Source organism: Poromitra crassiceps, assembly GCF_964638095.1.
Source record: "Poromitra crassiceps genome assembly, chromosome: 18".
Taxonomy (NCBI): Eukaryota; Metazoa; Chordata; class Actinopteri; order Beryciformes; family Melamphaidae; genus Poromitra; species Poromitra crassiceps.
The window spans coordinates 9,882,748-9,902,747 of record NC_139636.1 but is presented as its reverse complement, the minus strand read 5'-3'; the positions used below and the strand labels follow the sequence as shown (position 1 = coordinate 9,902,747).

General features: G+C 46.7%; 1 protein-coding gene across 1 annotated transcript in view; it reads right to left on the bottom strand.

Moving 5' to 3' along the window:
• Positions 1-20,000, bottom strand: part of LOC310792778 (solute carrier family 66 member 2) — a 71,265-nt gene that overhangs the window by 17,839 nt on the left and 33,426 nt on the right. The window contains exon 3 of the mRNA XM_083654527.1: positions 6,282-6,498. Coding sequence (XP_083510653.1) covers positions 6,282-6,498 — 217 coding nt within the window. The remainder of the gene's footprint in view (positions 1-6,281; positions 6,499-20,000) is intronic.

The window sequence follows — 20,000 nt, the reverse complement described above, 5'->3', positions numbered from 1 at the left end:
AAGTCCCCGGCACTTCCGGTTCTTTTGTCTCAAAGTCAATGGGATTTTTGGTTAATTAATGTCTGAAATGAGGTCTGTGGTTAACAAAGGTTCATGAAATGGCAACGTTCGTGTTCAGCAAGATAATCTTCACACATGAGGACCACTTTTATGACTTTGGAAGCGTAAATGTGGTTTAAAAAAAACTTGATTTTCAGAAAACGCTTGTAGTACCTCCACTTACCCCTAGGGTACGCATACCCCAGTTTGGGAACCACTGTTTTAGGAGAATGCTGCAATGGTGCTTTGCTGTGAAACTCCAGGACTATTTTGTGGACTAAAAAACGTCACCCGTCCTTCCATCGACATGGGGCTGAATAGATACTGAGTGAATTTTACTTTTTGGGTGAACCCATATCCTTTAACTCATTAGAAAATATAAGAGCAAAAGTACTAAGCTACAGCTTATCGATGAGTATTTGCTGGATAAGGTCTTTTAATATTGTGCTGTCTTTCATAATAGTTATATGTCATTGAATACAGCACTTAGGGCCTGTGTCCACCTAGCTTCTTTTTCCGACGTTAAAAGCTGGGAGTGCGCTGGGGAACGCTGATCCCAGCGCACAATATACAAGGAAGCAGTCTGCAAGTAACGTTAGTTCAGCTTGATAGCTGACAGCTAGCAAGCTAACAACACAGGTAGGCTACGCTATTAAAAGCAGTAAGCACAACACTCACCAGAAATATTAAGTGTCTAGCCGATCTGCTCCCACAATTGAGCCGTTCTGTCTCTGTTGCGATAGTTTTTCCATATGATTAGTTACCAGAAAAGGAGCAGCCGACACCAGCGTCTTTCTGAAAAGTTAAAATATTTTCAGCTGGAAGCGCTGGGAGTCGGCGCACAAAAACGCCGAAAAAAGACGCTGGGCGCTCTGCACTTTCTCTACACGTCCGTGTGCGCTCGCATACGCTCTCCTCCCATTGGAAACAATTGAAAATAGACGCTGGACCTGAGGAAAAGACGCCAGGTGGACACAGGCCCTTAGAAAGTAGAGTTGAGCATATTGTTTATGGAATAAAAAGCACACCTGTACGGCAAGATTATAATGCAGGGCAAAGATAGATAAAAAAAATGCTTTAAAAGAAATCTATTTGTAAGTTATTAAAAAGAAAAGAAATCCCATCAGGAGAGCATTCCGAACAAATCTCATCATTTCACACTCCAAATATCATCAGTCATTCTTACACTTTCCTCCAGACATTTAGCCAACCGGCCCGGCTTGGAAGTTTTTTGGTAGCGCGCGTGATCTGACTGTCGATGCGTGGACTTAGCCAGCGCTCTGTGAGTTTTGTGAATTGATGCTGCTAGCTTGTTCATCAGTCATGCCAGACACCTCATCTAACGTTATTGTGCATTTGCTCTTTGCCGTGGATGCTATTCATTCATTTCTGAATCAGCAGCACTGCGTCTCCCAGGACGTGCCAGGTCCAGATGTACAGTACAGCAGCACGCCCTCAGGACACCTCCTCATGTGAAATGGGTCAGATTAACAGCGCAGCACCTACAGCATCCCTGACAGCACCAGGCCATCCTTATGGCGGTCGCAGTGAGCCGGGTGCGAGCGAGCGAGCGAGCACGCGCCAAATATGACGTCATTGCGCTAGTAGTCGCGTCGGGCGCGAGCCTCCAGAAGATTTTTGTAACAGCGTGCGCTACGGGGGGGGCGCCGCACTTTACAAGACAGACAGAGAAAGAAATTAAATGAAATTAAATGAAGAAGTCAGTCCACTGAGCCAGTGTGTTCACCACATTTCTTGACCTATGTGGTAAAACTATGATTTGTAACTGTTCATTTGAGTCCTTTCAGTTGGGTTTTGCGATGCTCAGTCATGTGCTGATAATACGGTCGTTTCAGAGTGAAACTGCACACAATGGCTTTTCATCGTCGCTTTTTTAATGGCCCGTGTTAGAGAATGGAATTTCCACTCTTCATCCGCTAATGTGATAATTACAACAGCCTATCTAAACCAAATGAATTGAAGCCAGGAGTCCAGGAAGGTGTCTTATGAAAGTATATTTATTACCATAACATTCTCTGGCAATATGTATAGAAATCTCCTCCTATGTATGTGCGTCTCTATTTCTGCATGTGTGAGATGTCTTACGACTAATAACTCATAGCGTTAATTACGTGTGTTCATTTCATAATTCCTTACTGAGCTGTCGTCTGATATCTAAAAGAATCTGAAATGTTTGCATATTGTGGGTGTGTCAAAATGACATTGTATATAACTGTAAATATGTATGGTTTATATAATAACCTAAGTTAGTATCTTGTGGGTTTCTTGAGACAAGGGGGGACGCCCCAATGTAAATAATAAAGAAGGCCTCAGGACCATTAGAAACTCTCTTGACAGGCTGTATTTTGCAGTGACCAGGCAAGAGAGCCTGAGAAGCGTTATCACATATTGCCTCAAAAGCCAGAAGGCTGCACAAAGCAGCGACTAGGAGTCCAGTGGGAAACTGCGGCGAGCATGTGAGAGAGCCTAGGCAATATGCTTGACTGCAATTTGACATACGCTTTATAGGCAAAGGAAGGCAGAGAGAAACAGACAGAGAGGAGGGGCGATGACTTGACTTGGAGCCTACAGGGCTGCCTGTCTGTATCAGCGAGGTCAACCTCATGCAGTGGGTGAAAGTTTGTTTTGACCTCCGTGTGCTGTGGAGCAGAGGGTGAAGAAATCTCCTCCTATGTATGTGCGTCTCCATTTCTGCATGTGTGAGATGTCTTATGACTAATAACTCATAGCGTTAATTATGTGTATGCAAATATAGCTTATTGATTAGGAAATGCCAATGGAACTTATATTTTTCTCCAACAGCCCGTTTCTCACTTATCATCACTGTGCAATGTAACATGACCATCAGTTGGTTGCAGCACTGACCATAAATGCCTCGGTGCATGCTGGGAGCTCGCGCGCAATCTGCCGATGCTCGACTATTATCTGAGCCTTGACACGTAAAACAGCAGCTGGACTTGAAGAAAACATGTCCAGAGCTTATTCGCTGTGTTTAACCAATGGGTTTGATAAGGAGGTGAAAACGTCCTTCCTCTGCAGCTTCAGTATAAAAGCTGCTATCGCACCACATTGAGCGACAGTTAATTTCGACAAAACGTGGAAGGTGGGGAGAGAGAGAGGGTGCCGAGGCATTCCTCGGGGCACGCACTCCATCTCTCCTCTGCAGGGACACGGTACAAGACTGTCACTCGGGGGAAAGCCCTTCTCACCCCCTCTTCTTCTTCTCCTCTTTTCCTCAGAAGGTATCTCTCCACGGTATGTTGATGCTTTGGGGAGATCTCTGACATAAACAAATGAAGAAGAAGAAACTGGGCCAGAAAAATAGTGAGAGGGAAAAAAACAACAACAACACAACACCTCGGGGGGAGGGATTAACGACAAGATGGAGAGGAGAGGCAGAGAAGCGGACGAGTGATGAGTGATGTATGAGTGAGAGAAGTCCTGTGTCTGTCACAGCAGCAGGCCTCCCTCAACCCCTCCGGCTACCAGTGGTAGGCATGTGAAAACATGCTTCAAAAGTCAAGTTAGATTTCTAGCGAGACTAAACCTATTCAAAAAGATGGGAAACGAAGAGTCAAACCAGAGATATTATATGACTATAGATGGGTCACCGCAGGCTCCGCCGCTTCTAACAAATGGTGGCAGCAAGTCTCCTAAATGGGCGTGGTCAGCCATTGACTCAGATCTGCCCAAAGTCTCCTAAGTGGGCGTGTCCCTGGAAAACCATGGGCAAAACCCACGTGACAAAATGACAGGAAGTGAGTTGAAGTTGGGCCGTCTTGCATGAAATCCCATCGTCTTTTTGGTCAAACAGGGAGAGTTGCTACATCCAACTGATGTCACAGCAAGATGCTAACTGTAGCCATTCCTCTCATCATCATATCCCCCTGGTGGTGAGCATGTGATGTGCCTCACCCTCGCTCTGCACACACACAACAACGTGCGAGTCCAAATGAGTCTTGTAAGTGACCGCAGAAATATTCAGTTATGTCCCTATGGTCCTTTTCCCAGTGATGTGTGACCACCAGCACAGTGTGGGACTGCACTTATTTATGCACGCACATCATAAACACAAAACACACCCCAAGAGGCCCCGTAATGATGCAATAATGGTGATAATTAGTAGGAGGCTCCGTGCCATTAGGAGAGTAATTGATCCCACAGTTGGGTCATCAGTTTGAGCACATTGACCTTTCCACACTAGCAGCACTATGCTCGGACTGGAACAACACATGATGCAAGCCAAGCCTTTCATCTGTCTCCCTCTCTCCTGCCCCCTGTGGAACTTTCAGGGTGGCCCTCAACTCAATTCAGACACAGTCTGCACCAGAGCAATCTAGTAAGAGAGTGGCGTCGGCGGAGGGCCAAAATGCGTGACTCAATAGCCGATGAATAGCCAGGAAGGGGGCTCGGCTTGCGCTACGTTTGAATGCTAAAATAAAGCTGATAATATCCAATTTGATTCTTTAAACGTCTGACCCGTTTCAAAGTACATGACAAACGGACGGTCCATTTTGCTGCAACTCGACAAGCGCTGCTTAATCCAGAACCTTACTTTCGGGAACTCTTGAGAGTAAAAAAAACGGGTCCATTGGAGAGAATGGAGATGTCGCGACTCTTCTATATACACGGCTGTGGTCTGCACCTTTCATGAAGTAGCTCAAAATGTAGCAGGTCAGAATTCTATCAAGAACACAGCGGGTGAGGGATCTCTTGATCCTTCTCCATAAATAAATCCTTGTTGATCTTGAGAGAGAGAGAGAGAGAGAGAGAGAGAGAGAGAGAGAGAGAGAGAGAGAAAAGAGCATACAATGAAAGAGAAGTGGTCATATTGCGGCTCCACTTTCTAGTCTTTGAGCCAAGCTGTTTGAAAAGTCCAGGGGCAGGAGGGCCGCGGTACGCTCTCATTCGTCTCTTTCATGAACACAAACAGTGTGTCAGGGAAGTGATGTCATCATGACATCATGGTGACTCGCCACCTTTCCAGTCAGGCTGGATGTAAGCGTCTTGTCGCTCTCGCTGTCTCTGGCTCTATTCAAGCTATGAACCCTGAGTGTCCTCTAATGTTTCCGTGTACTTGAGCTTGTTGACTGTATAGATCAAAAACTCGCTATTCTGCAATCTGAGATGTTTTTCTTCCCTCCTTTCTTCAATGAGTTCCTCCTCATTCAAATTGCAAACACATGTAATCACCAGCTATTGCTCTTTTCTCCCGTAATAGATCTTTTTTATGACCCTAACACCAGCTTTCACCATTATAGCAATTTTAGGGCAGAATCTGATGAAGTAGTGTTCTGAAATAGATGACTTTTTTTAATGCAAAAACAAACAACAATATGGCCCTTCAAGGAGCGTAGTTTTAGAAAGATTAATTAACTGGCTTGATGGCCCTACCTCTAACATAGAGACACTGTGGAACACGTCATCATTCAGAAACCACGCCCAACATGGGGGGAAAATACAAAGGACCAACTATGGTGCCAACTTCTAGCAAAACAAACCGTGGCTAACATGGCGAACAAAGGAACTCTCGTCAGATACAGATAGTTTTGCAGATATCTAGGAGGAACTGGCTAGTGTCAAATAATGGGACGTTTGTGTGCGTTTACTGCGAACGAGACGTGAGCTGATCACAACGTTTGTCTGCTGACTTTCTGCTTCCTGAAACTCACCCCCCAATCCTGGCGTTCTCCTATGTCGCGTGCTGCACACAAAGATCTTATATACGGAAGATGAACACTCCAACTTACTTCATTGACAGCTAGATCCACATTTTTCTTCTCAACGGCTTCCTTGTTTTGCTCGGGAGTACACAAAAACTTTAATTGGTGATTATTTACATGTGTTGTCTGCGCAGCCCACCACACAACAGCTTTTAGCTATGTTTAATTCAAGGAAAATGACGCTGGTGTATGGGAGTGAATGGAGCGCTATCCCCCGTGATGGGCGTGGCCTATTTCATGCAGTGTCTCTATGGGCAACAGCCAGTCATAACTCAGGAATTTGGGGTGACCAATCATCCCCTAGACACGCCCCTGTTGACGAAATGTTCTAGCTACAGATGCTAGGGCTCATGGGTAGAGAGTCCACCGACCACGTCAGAGGTTCTGAGTTCGATCCTCAGGTGCAGGAGGGACACACAATGTAGGTTACATAGTCACTTGTTGTCAATCTGCATCTCAGTGTGTGTGAGTTAGAGTAATCGCGGTGTTGGCCCGTACCTCATGCCTCGGGTGGAGTGGTTCTGGAGGTTCTGCAGCAGCTGTGGCAGGCCCAGCATGGCCTCGAACAGCAGGGCGAGAGAGCCCAGCGCCTCCACGAACACGGCCGAGTCCAGGAGCAGCATGGTGAGCAGAGCACACAGCACCGTCAAGCCCAGGCAGAACAGCAGGTAGTCCTCAAACACACTCCACTTCCAGAAGTAACGCAGGTCCAGGTCTGCATGGGCCAGAGAGGAGAGGAGAGAGGAGGACTTCAGATACACAGAGACAACTGGACTTAGCCTCAAACCTGCCACCTGTACTTTTCAGTATGGCTAAATAAAAAAGATAGTAGAGTAAAGACAACGAGAAGACCTCCACCAAGGCCAATAGTCCCATCTGCTGTTGTTATGTTGTTGTTGCTGTAAGGTGATGAAATGGCTTCATTTTGAACCCTGGAGACGAGAGGAACTCTTGGTAGAGCTGTGGGAATCAATGACCTCGAGATACTCAGCCATTATGATCCTACAGGGATAAGGCCCAAAATAAGGTCCATCTTCAGATACGTACTTTATCTCTCCACAGATACAGCAGGTTATGATTTGTGACACAGGGTGAACTTGCAAATGGGGAGAAAGGAGAGGTTAATGGGTAGAGGAGGAAGGCAATTCGAAACTGAGTGAAGATGGGGAAGACGAGTAAGAATGATGAGGTGTGTGTGTGTGTGCGTGTGTGTGTGTGTGTGTGTGTGTGTATGTGTGTGTGTGTGTGTGCGTGCGTGTGCGCGTGTGCATGCATGTATGTGTGTGCGTGCGTGTGCGTGCGTGCGTGTGTGTGCGTGCATGCGTGTGTGTGTATGTGTGTGTGTGTGTGTGTGTGTGTGTGTGCGTGTGTGTTCATGCGTGTGTGTGTGTGTGTGTGTGTGAGTGTGTGTGTACGTGTGTGTGTGCGTGTGTGTTCATGCATGTGTGTGTGTGTGTGTGCATGCGTGTGTGTGTGTGCGTGTGTGTGTGCATGTGTGTGTGTGTGTGTGTGTGTGCAGATGGAAGCAGCCAGGAGGATGGGTGACAGCCAGGTGGAGAGTGAAAGTGCACAGAGGGCGATGCAGGAGGAAGGAGCAGGAAGGAGGAGAGAGCTGGAGCGGAGGAGTGTTTCATTACAGAAGGCAGAGGAATTGTGCAAACGCAGCAGTCCTAAATCAATACTGTGCACATGCATAAGTGAACCAAACAGAGATAAATGAGAGACTCGAGAGCTTTCACATTTCTATTACTTTGGAATAACCTGGCCTTTGGCGAGGCCAGCCCAGAAGCCATTTAGAATGTTTATTACGGGCGGTATAGAGCTATCCTCTCACTGATACGACCCTATTTGCCATGCAAGGCCCTTAGAAAGCAATTCTCTTCAGCGAAGAAGCCCCGATTCACCAACTGTTTGTTTCCTTCTGAAACAACCTCTACTAAACCTGAGCCAAGGAGCTGGCCAAGAACAACAAGCCAGTGAGAAAGTCCAGATCTATGTAAGATTATTCAGCAATCAGTATGATTTTGAATAAGAATAAAATGGCACATTGCTGTTTTCCCTCCAACTAAAGCCCGGAAACAAATAATTATCCAATTTGAACATCAACACCATTCCAACTAGACTGCATAGTATGTCCTCACCAATGGAAGTATGAATGTTAAACCTATCATCAGCTAAACGTACACAACTCCCATTACTTAATACAGATAGAATATAATAACGCTATTGGTCAAAAACATAATAAAGTCAAATTACCAAGATTGAGTGAGCGACCAATGATAATTATAGTTCTCACACTTTAAGGAGATGCATAATAAGAGGTGTCCACCTTCTTCTAGAAGACAAGAAGTTATCATTTGTCAAAGTTATGTCTATGAGATTTGGGCATTTGCACATTCCAAGCTCACTGTTCTGTGACGAACACAGATGTTACTTTTTTGATGAGTTTATTGAGTTTTAGGCATTTAACATGTAAATATGGGTCAAAGGTTAAGTGACCATAGGAAGGTTGCTTAGTATAGCCATAAATATTAATGTTCTCGTTAATTGAAATGTAAATTTAACATACAATCAGCAACTTCCCTGCAGCACCAAACACCCTGCAGTGGTTTTTGACGCACGGCTCTATCAGCTTCAGATCTGCTGATCATGCTGGTTGAGTGATGCTGCAGGGGCTTCTCCCACACTTCTGAAGAGCTTCAGGGGAGGGGGGGGTGGGGGGGGGGGGTGATGGAGTGCCAAAGTCACGCCCCCTTCAAGGTTAGGTATACGAACGAGGGGATTTTATCCGCCATTATTTTTTCCATACATTTCGTAGAATGCTTATAAAAATAGTTTTACGTAGTCAAAAAGCAGCTATATTTAGAATCAGGGGAGACCATATATTATAACATTTCACTGGGACCAAAACTATAAAAAAAAAAAAAAAAAAGGGGGGGGGGTAAAATCCGATTTTTTTTCTTCTTCTTCAGTTTTCTCCGAGTGAAATAAATGTTTGGTCTCCCCTGATTCTAAATATAGCTGAATCGCTTGGTTTGACCTCTTGGCTCCCAGACATCTGGTGAACAAACGAAGCGGATAGAGACTGAGAACTGAGTCTACGAAAGCGTTCTACGAAAATGCCTATGGAAAAAAGAATGGCGGATGAAATCCCTGGGTTCACATGCCTATAGCCCAGAAGAGGGTGTGACTTTGGCAACTGTCCATTACACACTCCGCCATCAGCCGTCTCCTCAGCGGACCGTAATGTGAGTTGACCGACAATCGCTCATTGCTTATGTATGACCGCGGAGCAGCGGAAAAAGCAGCTGACATCAGCTGGGGGGGATTGATGGCTAAATAAGAGCCCATTAGTTAGCGTGGGGACTGGACTGTGACGCTGCATATAGCCAAGCACCTGGCCGCTCCACGTACCGCTGTTACCTTTCACACTCTGCCTGCACATAATAACATATACATACTGTACATACATACATACATACATACATACATACATACATACATACATATAACACTACATATTATACTACATATAACACTGAAAAATAAAAGTGAAGGAAATGGCTCTCCAGTAGTGATGCGCAGGCTGCAGATATACCCGCGCTGACTGTGGAAATCCTGCGGTGCGGATCATAAAAATACATTCTTATTTCTTATTAATAGCGGATGGGTTGCGGGCGGGTGAAATGATGCATCATTCATGAGGAAAATTAATATTAATTACATTCTCTAGTCTATTAACGTATTTTAAGCTTCATTTTTCATCAGGCACTTTATTAGCCGACTATGTTGGGATCAAGGGAGAGGACCCGAAAGGGCCAAGGCAGTGGTAAACAATACCCATGTGGTAAAATGGGATGCCTCGAATCCTTGGTCCATATAAGGTGAATGATGTCATCAGAAGGTCAAACAGGAGTAGGAGATCCCTTCATTCTCCGCTGATGGCAGAGAAGACACCTTCGTATATATATTCCCCTACGACGAGGCCAATCCAGTCATGATCTAAAGTTCAAGCTAAAGCTATCCAGCAGGCTATTAAAAGGTTCTTTGTGGAACCAGAAATGATTCTCCTATGGCAGTGATTCTCAAACTTTTTCATAATTTTTTTCATAATTTAGTGCACATTGTGGACACGGACCCCCATTTGATGAGATTCTGTTATCTGTGTGTGTGGGCTGCATCTACTGAGGAAAAAGACCTGTGTGTGCGTTTGTACGTGTATGCGCGTGCGTGCGTGTGAGACAATATGCACGTACGCACACATACTGTTGGATACACACAAGTTTGAACTTACGTTAAGCGCGCACACACACACACACACACACACACACACACGCACGCACACGCACACTCACACGCACACACACGCACACACACCAGCCTGGGACGTTGCCGATTCCACTCCAGCGAGCTGCATCTGCTGTGCAGGACAGAGTGAGACATCATCTCGTAGCGGTGCAGCGTGGCGTTTGTGGCAAACGGCGAAGGTGATGAATGGCTTTATTACGGGCAGCCACATAAGACACATGGCCTACCGATGACAATAGAGATAGGAGGCGGGAGACAAGGGACCCACACACACGCACACACACACACACACACACACACACACACACACACACACACACACACATGCTCTCTCTCAACCATGACTAATGTCTGTCCTCATAGACTATGACACTGAGAGAAGCCAAAACAGAGGCTGCCAGGTCTTATTCACAGGTCCCTCTCTCTGCTCCTCCTGGCACGCCGTCCTTCAACAGCACATCAAACATGAAGGATTGTCGAGCAGCCAGGAGGGGTCTTAGAGGCTGAGCTTTATCAGAAACATAAAAGCTCTCCTCCTTTTGAATGAGGCCAAGGCAGTGAGGTAGAAACATGCTGACACCAGCAGCCAGCAGACCAGACCAGACAAGCCGAGCGGAGCGGAGAGAGGTGTATTTTAAAAACCACCATCAACTTTTCATCAGCGAAAAGCCGCCCGCCGAACCTCTCAAATCCTCATCTCTCCTTCTTTAAGTCCTCCCCTTTCTCTCTCTTATCAGCAACACACACACACACACATGCGTGCGCGCACACACGCACACACACACACACACACACACACACACACACACAGACACACACACACACACACACACACACACACACACACACACACACACCACAATACGCTTCTCTTGTCCTATGAAATGTACTTCCTGTAAGTATAAAAAAGCAAGCGAAATACATTGAGCATTGAGCTAAACCTGCTTGCTTGCAGGTTACCAAAACCACATGTCTTCCGATGTTATTTTGAAGCAACGAGTATCGACGATGCTTAGGGGAAATTGGAATAAAAGTATACATTTTATTTGGGAAATGTAGTGGAGTAAAAGTGAAATCTGACAGAAATATAAATAAATACTCAAGTAAAAGTACAGATACTCCCCCATAATACTTAAGTACTGTAACTGGAACAAGTATTAAGTATTATTACTTAGTTACATTACACCACTGCTTGTCCTCTTGCCCAGAGAATCCAATCAATTTTCATACAGCAACATACCCCTCCTCCGCTTATCATATCACCTTCTCCCTTCTCTTTCTATGTATCTCTCTCTCTCTCTCTCTCTCTCTCTCTGTCTCTCTGTCTCTGTGTCTCTCTCTCTCTCTCTCTCTCTCTCTCCCTTCCATCTCATCTCATCTCTTACTGTCTGGTATGTTTACCGACATCATCTAATTGGCTGGAAAAGCGTAATGAAGAGACACAGCCATGCATCATTCATGGAGTCATCTCTGTCACTCACCCTCCTCTCCGATCACGCAGCGTCCTAACTTTCCTTTCGCTGAACAGGTCAATGGTTAGCACTCACAGCAAGAAGGTCCCGGGTTCGAACCCCGGGCCGCCCCAGGTCTTTTCTGTGTGGAGTTTGCATGTGCTCCGGTTTCCTCCCACCATCAAAGACATGTATGTTAGGGTTAATACTCCTGTCAAAGACATGTATGTTAGGGTTAATACTCCTGTCAAAGACATGTATGTTAGGGTTAATACTCCTGTCAAATACATGTATGTTAGGGTTAATACTCCTGTCAAAGACATGTATGTTAGGGTTAATAGTTACTACTCCTGTCAAAGACATGTATGTTATGTTTGGTTACATGTAATACTCCTGCCAGTGGCCCGGGCGCTGCACTGCGGCTGCAGACCGCTTCTACTTCTTCTTCCTAGTAGAGGATGGGTCAAATGCAGAGGATACATTTCCGCACAGGGACAAGAAAGGATAACTTAACTTAATGCCTTTTCTCTCCCATCTCTCTCTCTGTCTCTCTCATCTCATCTCTGCCTGACTCTCCCATCTCTCTCTCTCTCTCTCTTCTCTCATCCCTGCCTGGCTCTGCCATATCTCTCTCTCTCTCTCTCACTCTTCTCTCATCCCTGCCTGACTCTCCCATATCTCTCTCTCTCTCTCTCTCTTCTCTCATCCCTGCCTGACTCTCCCGTCTCTCTTCTCTCATCCCTGCCTGACTCTCCCGTCTCTCTCTCGCTCTTCTCTCATCTCTGCCTGACTCTCCCATCTCTCTCTCTCTCTCTTCTCTCATCCCTGCCTGACTCTCCCATCTCTCTCTCTCTCTCTCTCTTATCTCATCCCTGCCTGACTCTCCCATATCTCTCTCTCTCTCTCTCTCACTCTTCTCTCATCCCTGCCTGACTCTCCCATCTCTCTCTCTCTCTCTCTCTTATCTCATCCCTGCCTGACTCTCCCATCTCTCTCTCTCTCTCTCTCTCTTATCTCATCCCTGCCTGACTCTCCCATCTCTCTCTCTCTCTTCTCTCATCCCTGCCTGACTCTCCCATCTGTCTCTCTCTCTCTCTCTTATCTCATCCCTGCCTGACTCTCCCATATCTCTCTCTCTCTCTCTCTCTCTCTCTTCTCTCATCCCTGCCTGACTCTCCCATCTCTCTCTCTCTCTCTCTCTTATCTCATCCCTGCCTGACTCTCCCATATCTCTCTCTCTCTCTCTCTCTCTCTCTCTTCTCTCATCCCTGCCTGACTCTCCCATCTCTCTCTCTCTCTCTCTCTTATCTCATCCCTGCCTGACTCTCCCATATCTCTCTCTCTCTCTCTCTCTCACTCTTCTCTCATCCCTGCCTGACTCTCCCGTCTCTCTCTCGCTCTTCTCTCTTCTCTGCCTGACTCTCCCATCTCTCTCTCTCTCTCTTCTCTCATCCCTGCCTGACTCTCCCGTCTCTCTCTCTCTCTGTCTCTCTTCTCTCATCCCTGCCTGACTCTCCCATCTCTCTCTCTCTCTCTCTTGCTCTTCTCTCATCCCTGCCTGACTCTCCCGTCTCTCTCTCTCTCTCTTGCTCTTCTCTCATCCCTGCCTGCCTCTCCCATCTCTCTCTCTCTGTCTCTCTTCTCTCATCTCTGCCTGACTCTCCCATCTCTCTCTCTCTCTCTTCTCTCATCCCTGCCTGACTCTCCCGTCTCTCTCTCTCTCTGTCTCTCTTCTCTCATCTCTGCCTGACTCTCCCATCTCTCTCTCTCTCTCTCTTGCTCTTCTCTCATCCCTGCCTGACTCTCCCGTCTCTCTCTCTCTCTCTCTTGCTCTTCTCTCATCTCTGCCTGACTCTCCCATCTCTCTCTCTCTCTCTTGCTCTTCTCTCATCCCTGCCTGACTCTCCCGTCTCTCTCCCATCTCTCTCTCTCTTCTCTCATCCCTGCCTGACTCTACCATCTCTCTCTCTCTGTCTCTCTACTCTCATCCCTGCCTGCCTCTCCCATCTCTCTCTCTCTCTGTCTCTCTTCTCTCATCTCTGCCTGACTCTCCCATCTCTCTCTCTCTCTCTCTCTCTCTCTCGCTCTCTGTCTCTCTTCTCTCTTCTCTCATCCCTCTTCTCCTCTGTTTTAACTCTATCTTCTCTGTAGAGGAAGGAGTGTCTGCTGTGTGTCGTACCAGGACAGCACTTCAAAGACCCCTAGAGACACATGGGTGCCAGGAGGAGGAGGAGGAGGAGGAGGAGGAGGAGGAGGAGGGGTGCCGGGAGGAGGAGGGCACCCTTTATTCTGCCAGACTCTTTCTTTACACAAAGCCACTTTCAGATCAAACAATTCAATTACTGAAAACGGCGGAAGAAATTGCCTCAAGGATGTCAATGTGTTTGTGTGTGAAGTAGCTTTGGGGAGACCGGGTGTGCGTGCCCACACCCAAGGTCGGATTGGGCTGAGATGTTGCATGGTGGTGGGTTATGATCCGGGGAAGGTCACGGGCAGGTTGGACAGTCCTGGAACCACATGTAGAGTCCTGAAACCCACCTCACTCCCACACCTCAGGTTGGATTGGGCTGCAAATTTGCATGGCGGTAGGTTAAGTTAGTTATAAGTTAAGTTACCCTTTATTTTTTCCCATGGGGAAATTCATCCTCTGCATTTGACCCATCCTCTACTAGGAACCTTCCTAGAACTAGGAGCAGTGGGCAGCCGCAGTGCAGCGCCCGGGGACCAACTCCAGTTCGTCCGCCATTGCTCCTGACAGGAGGATTAACCCTAACATACTGTACATGTCTTTGATGGTGGGAGGAAACCGGAGCACCCGGAGGAGAAAACCCACACAAACACGGGGAGAACATGCAAACTCCACACAGAAAGGACCTGGGACGGACCAGGGTTTCGAACCTGGGACCTTCTTGCAACGCCAGGTACACTGCTAGTACTTATTTTACAATTTTATTTTAATATTTTACAAGGCTTTCCCGAAAAAACCACTCGCAACTCAACTAGTACTAGTCACTTCAAGTCACTCTCTTAGTGAGTGCTGCAGCCTGTGCAAGATCCTGTTCTGCAGACAATCTATATGAGAGAACTATGACACATATAGAGTCATATATGTGAGTCATAATCAACTCCTAGCTGTGCGTTAAACGAACCACCCGACACCAAGCGGGAGGGGGCTGCCTCCGCAAAGTGCTGCTCCTGTGTGAGTCCAGGGCTCTCACAGGTCTGACTGGGGTACAGCCGAGTCATCACTTGTCTTTCTGCCAATATCCATGCTCCAGGAGCCGAGTGCACCAGCTGGGCGTAAAAAAGTAGGTCTTAACTGTTACGCCGGTCTTAGCTACGCCCGACGTTGTGATTTGAATTTACACCGAGTGCACCAAGCCTGACTTACCATGGTCGTAGCTGCGCCCGGTCTTTAGGCTGCAGACGTGCACGTTCACGTGAATACGTGCTTGTTGCCAAGCAACACACTTCTCTCAGACGAGCTCAAGACAGCTGACGGACAGCTCCAACTCAGCTCAAACTTATAGAGTTGTATTCAAAGCATAGAAACGTTGTCACAGCTCAATTTAACAGCGCCAACACAAACAAACAGAAACAAGATGCATGGAATTTGATCACAAGTGCAATCAGTACTGAATGCGATGGCAGACTGCGCACTGCGGGCAGTTGACGAAGTCAGGAAGAAATGGAAAGATCTTCCGACGCATCAGCTTTTAAAAACCCGCCGACGAGCGGAGGTCCCGCGCCCAAAACGTCCATTTACAGCACATATCGATCGATATTTTTGGAGAAGATTCCCCCCATCACAGGACTGAACGGCACTGACAGCACAGAGCTGTCAGTCCCGACAGCGTAGATCAAGATGAGACAGCTGTCAGTGAGTACGGCTTGGGTGTAACTTTTACGCCTGCTCCATACCAGATGTAAAAGTTACACCCAGGCGCAGCGCATACAGGGCTTAAGACTACATGCTGCACTAGTCATAAAATTAAGTTAGTCGTAACTTTGAGTTCTACGTCGGACGTAGCGTTACACCTAGGCGTACGTCAAGCTGGTGCACTCGGCTCCAGGAGGGTAACTGGAGCTGAGAGAGAGAAAGAGAGAGAGAGAGAGAGAGAGAGAGTCAGTGGACTAGGTAACCTGGAGCACGGAGCTGAGAGAGAGAGAGAGAGAGAGAGAGAGAGAGAGTCAGTGGACTAGGTAACCTCCTGGAGCAGCACGGAGCTGAGAGAGAGAGAGAGTTAGTGGACTAGGTAACCTGGAGCACGGAGCTGAGAGAGAGAGAGAGAGAGAGAGAGAGAGAGAGTCAGTGGACTAGGTAACCTCCTGGAGCAGCACGGAGCTGAGAGAGAGAGAGAGAGTCAGTGGACTAGGTAACCTGGAGCACGGAGCTGAGAGAGAGAGAGAGAGAGAGAGAGAGAGAGAGAGAGAGAGAGAGAGAGAGAGAGAGAGTCAGTGGACTAGGTAACCTCCTGGAGCAGCACGGAGCTGAGAGAGAGAGAGAGAGAGAGAGAGAGAGAGAGTCAGTGGACTAGGTAACCTGGAGCACGGAGCTGAAAGAGAGAGAGAGGGAGAGAGAGAGAGTCAGTGGACTAGGTGACCTCATGGAGCAGCACGGAGCTGAGAGAGAGAGAGAGAGAGAGAGAGAGAGAGAGAGAGAGAGTCAGTGGACTAGGTAACCTGGAGCACGGAGCTGAGAGATAGAGAGAGAGAGAGAGAGAGAGAGAGAGAGAGAGAGAGAGAGAGAGAGAGAGAGAGAGAGAGAGAGAGAGTCAGTGGACTAGGTAACCTCCTGGCGCAGCACGGAGCTGAGAATAGACAGAGATAGACAGTGACAGCATGCTGAGTCAGCGCTGCCACTCTCACAGAGTCTACTCAGTACACATGAAGATGGCTGACAGCTGCTCCTCCTATTTATTCCATGCTTGACTCACCCCGTCACACAAGTCCCACTTTAAGCATCGTCGCCATCGGGCGAGAACCTCGCATCTCCATCGTCCATTTTCTTCTTTTTTCCCTCCATAAATGGATGTAGTGGGTACCCAAAAATCACCTGTGAACGTTTCAGGTAGTTTGGACCAGCGAAATATGTTATATTACTGCTTAGTACAATTATTATTATTACTGCTTATTACAATGTTAAACTGGGAATGTTTTTTCTTCCGTGTGAAAAATTGCTTTTTTGGAGATACAAGGTTTCTGCCCGACAGCGACGGTATGTTTTTTTCTTCTTCATTCATTTAACGAGTTAAATCCTTTAGTTACAGCTACACAAAACGGGGATCTTTATTGTAGGGTTGTCGAAAGTATCCATAAAAATCAATACTAAAATTTTTAAACAGATACAATACTAATTTGCAACAGGTATGAATGCTAAACATTTGAAACAGTATCAATATCAGCAGTGCTTTCTCTTAATGAAAAATCAAACATACCACTGATTTCTCCCTCCCTGTCATTGGTGGGTATCTTTTGCTTCAACAAGTTCAAAGTATTCTGATAGGCTGATGACTAGAGCAGGTGTAATCTGCTGTGTTATGATAGGCTGATGACTAGAGCAGATGTAATCTGCTGTGTTATGATAGGCTGATGACTAGAGCAGGTGTAATCTGCTGTGTTATGATAGGCTGATGACTAGAACAGGGGTAATCTGCTGTGTTATGATAGGCTGATGACTAGAGCAGATGTAATCTGCTGTGTTATGATAGGCTGATGACTAGAGCAGGTGTAATCTGCTGTGTTATGATAGGCTGATGACTAGAGCAGATGTAATCTGCTGTGTTATGATAGGCTGATGACTAGAGCAGGTGTAATCTGCTGTGTTATGATAGGCTGATGACTAGAACAGGGGTAATCTGCTGTGTTATGATAGGCTGATGACTAGAGCAGGTGTAATAGGTCAACGTTTTTAATTGATCAGGCCTAGATTATGGAGAAGCGTGCATCATCTGTCCGTCCATCTGTCTTAGTTTATTTTTTATGCCTCTTGATGGGTTGTTGTCATCCCGCCGCGTGGTATCGAAAATGGTATCGAGTATCGATATTTTCCTGGGTATCGGTATCGAAGTAGAAATTCTAGTATCATGACATCCCTACTTTATTGACTAAGTTCATGTCTATCCTAACCTGACTCCACTGCCATGCTGAGCCTGCTGACTTTGTGCCAGTAGAACTTGTTTGGGTTCACAGAGCTCCACTGACAGGAACAGACATACACAGAGAGAACTGTGCTCCAGTAGCTTTCATGTGCTGTTTTACAAAGGAGGACAACACGGAGCCATCGTCATTTGAGTGGACAGAAGTGTGGGGAAGTCGCTGAAGCGTACTGAAGCCAGAAGACACAGAGCCTGGGCTTGTTTCTGCACAGAAACATCACTTGGTTCACAAGCGGGACAGGTTTTAACGAAGACAGACAGGAGGACCAGATGTCCTAATTGCTCTCTCTCTGTCTCTCTCTCTCTCTCAACCCTCTGAATAATGTAAATGCTTCAGAAATAGTGTCCACTCACTTTAATATGGGTGCACATGCACACGCACACGCACACGCGCACACACACACACACACACACACACACACACACACACACACACACACACACACACACACACACACACACACACACACACACACACACACAACAACAACAACAAATGCATCAACTTCCCAGTGGCTTCTACTCCCTTATACCAGTTCTCATTAAATAAAATTCCTCCCCCAACACACACACCACCGAGAAAAACTTGTTTTATTTAGGTGTCAATTTGATGACGAGGGAGTTCTCCCAAACTTGGGCTAGGACATGCTGATCATGAGCTTTCCAGAACATTTCAGAACTTTCCATTCGTCAGCAGGAAAGAGGACAATCATAGGTGAACACAAAGCTAATTAAAGACAACCAGGAGAAACAAATGGAAGGAGAAGCTCAAGAAGAAAAGAAGCGACAGTAAACAGAACCGACCCGTCTCATTGCGAGTCCACTCCCCTTCCTTCCTCCTGCTACAGCGGACTGAGCCAGTACCGGGCGGTACAGGGGGGAGCAGCCGGTGCTGCCTGGCTTTGGGCCCATCCATGCGTTACTTACTGGGGGGGGTTATTTGCGGTGACTAGCTGTTTCCATCGAACTCACTTCTGCCAAGCTTGAGTCAAACGCCAGCTCTTCCATCACAACAAGAGGGAGCATCTGTGTCACGGCTGGTGCTAGCAGGCTAATCAAGGGGCTACGACCCAAATGCTAACGCCCGAGGCAGAGCTGCTGCAGTTCAGTGACTTTCTTGCACACGGTGAGGAGGGTGAGGCAGGCAGGCAAAGGTCAGAAGTCAAAACCCTGGAGAAGGCGCTGTCCAAACTGACAAACACATCCGACAAGGAGCAGGCAAGAATCCAAAAGTCCAATACACAGCCAAGGTCTAAACGAGGCAGGTATAAGGCTACATTCAGACCAAACGCGTTTTTGGAGCTGCCAGCGTCTTTCTGCAATTCATTTTCTATGTAAGGACGCGCTAGACGAGAATTAGCAATAATCTGGCTTTCATGTTGACAGTGAACAACATCAAACAGACAAAACCAGCTGGCTACCGTCCTTGTGGTCGTTGTGTTCTGATCTGTACTGCACGTGACTACAGGGGAAAACAAACGGAGCACAAAAAAAACGCTCTGTGCGCTGTGTTTTGTGCACAATGGAAGCGCTCTCAACATGATTTTCATAGCGTTCTGACTGAAAAAAATCGCTTTTGGTGTGAATGCTGTTTTATGGTTGTAAGACAAGTGTCTGTGTCGACAGTGTCTTTAAGATAAAAATGCTGGACATGAAACAGCCTTAACATGTCTCGGGACAACAGAAGAACAGGAAGCTAGAGAGAGCAAGAGATGACACACACGGCAACTTGACTTAAGGATCTGGCAGGGAACATGAACTGGTATATTGAAGGCTGATTACAGACCTGCCACCATGAGGCTGTGAAATAGAGGGAGATTGTCTGGGGTTTATCGGCAAATGCAGGTCTGTTGAAACTCCGTCAGTGTTGTGATCCGTTGTTCTGACGATCTGCGCTGCCTTGTCGAAAAATGCTTGCGCTAAACTACCGTACTTTATCAAAAAATGCTACCTTATCTGTAAAGGGGAGACTTGTGGGTATCGATAGAACCGACAGTATTTTCATTCAGATATCTTGAGGTGAGAGGTCAAGGGACCTCCCTTTGAAAATAGTTTTTCCCTCCAACATTTAGCCACCAAAATTTAGCCTGACTACGCAGGTAAACACACCTGTGTTTAGCTGAGCCCAGGCTGTTAGATATAACAGTCCTGTAAACTAGGGATGTAGGTACTACCGGTACTACCCCCGAACCGCGGTACTATTGCTGTAGAACAGGTTCTATACTAAGATTTAAAAAGACCCGGTACTTTTCCGACCGCTGCTATGACTGATAATGGTCAATATGAGCCTGTCTCTTTAA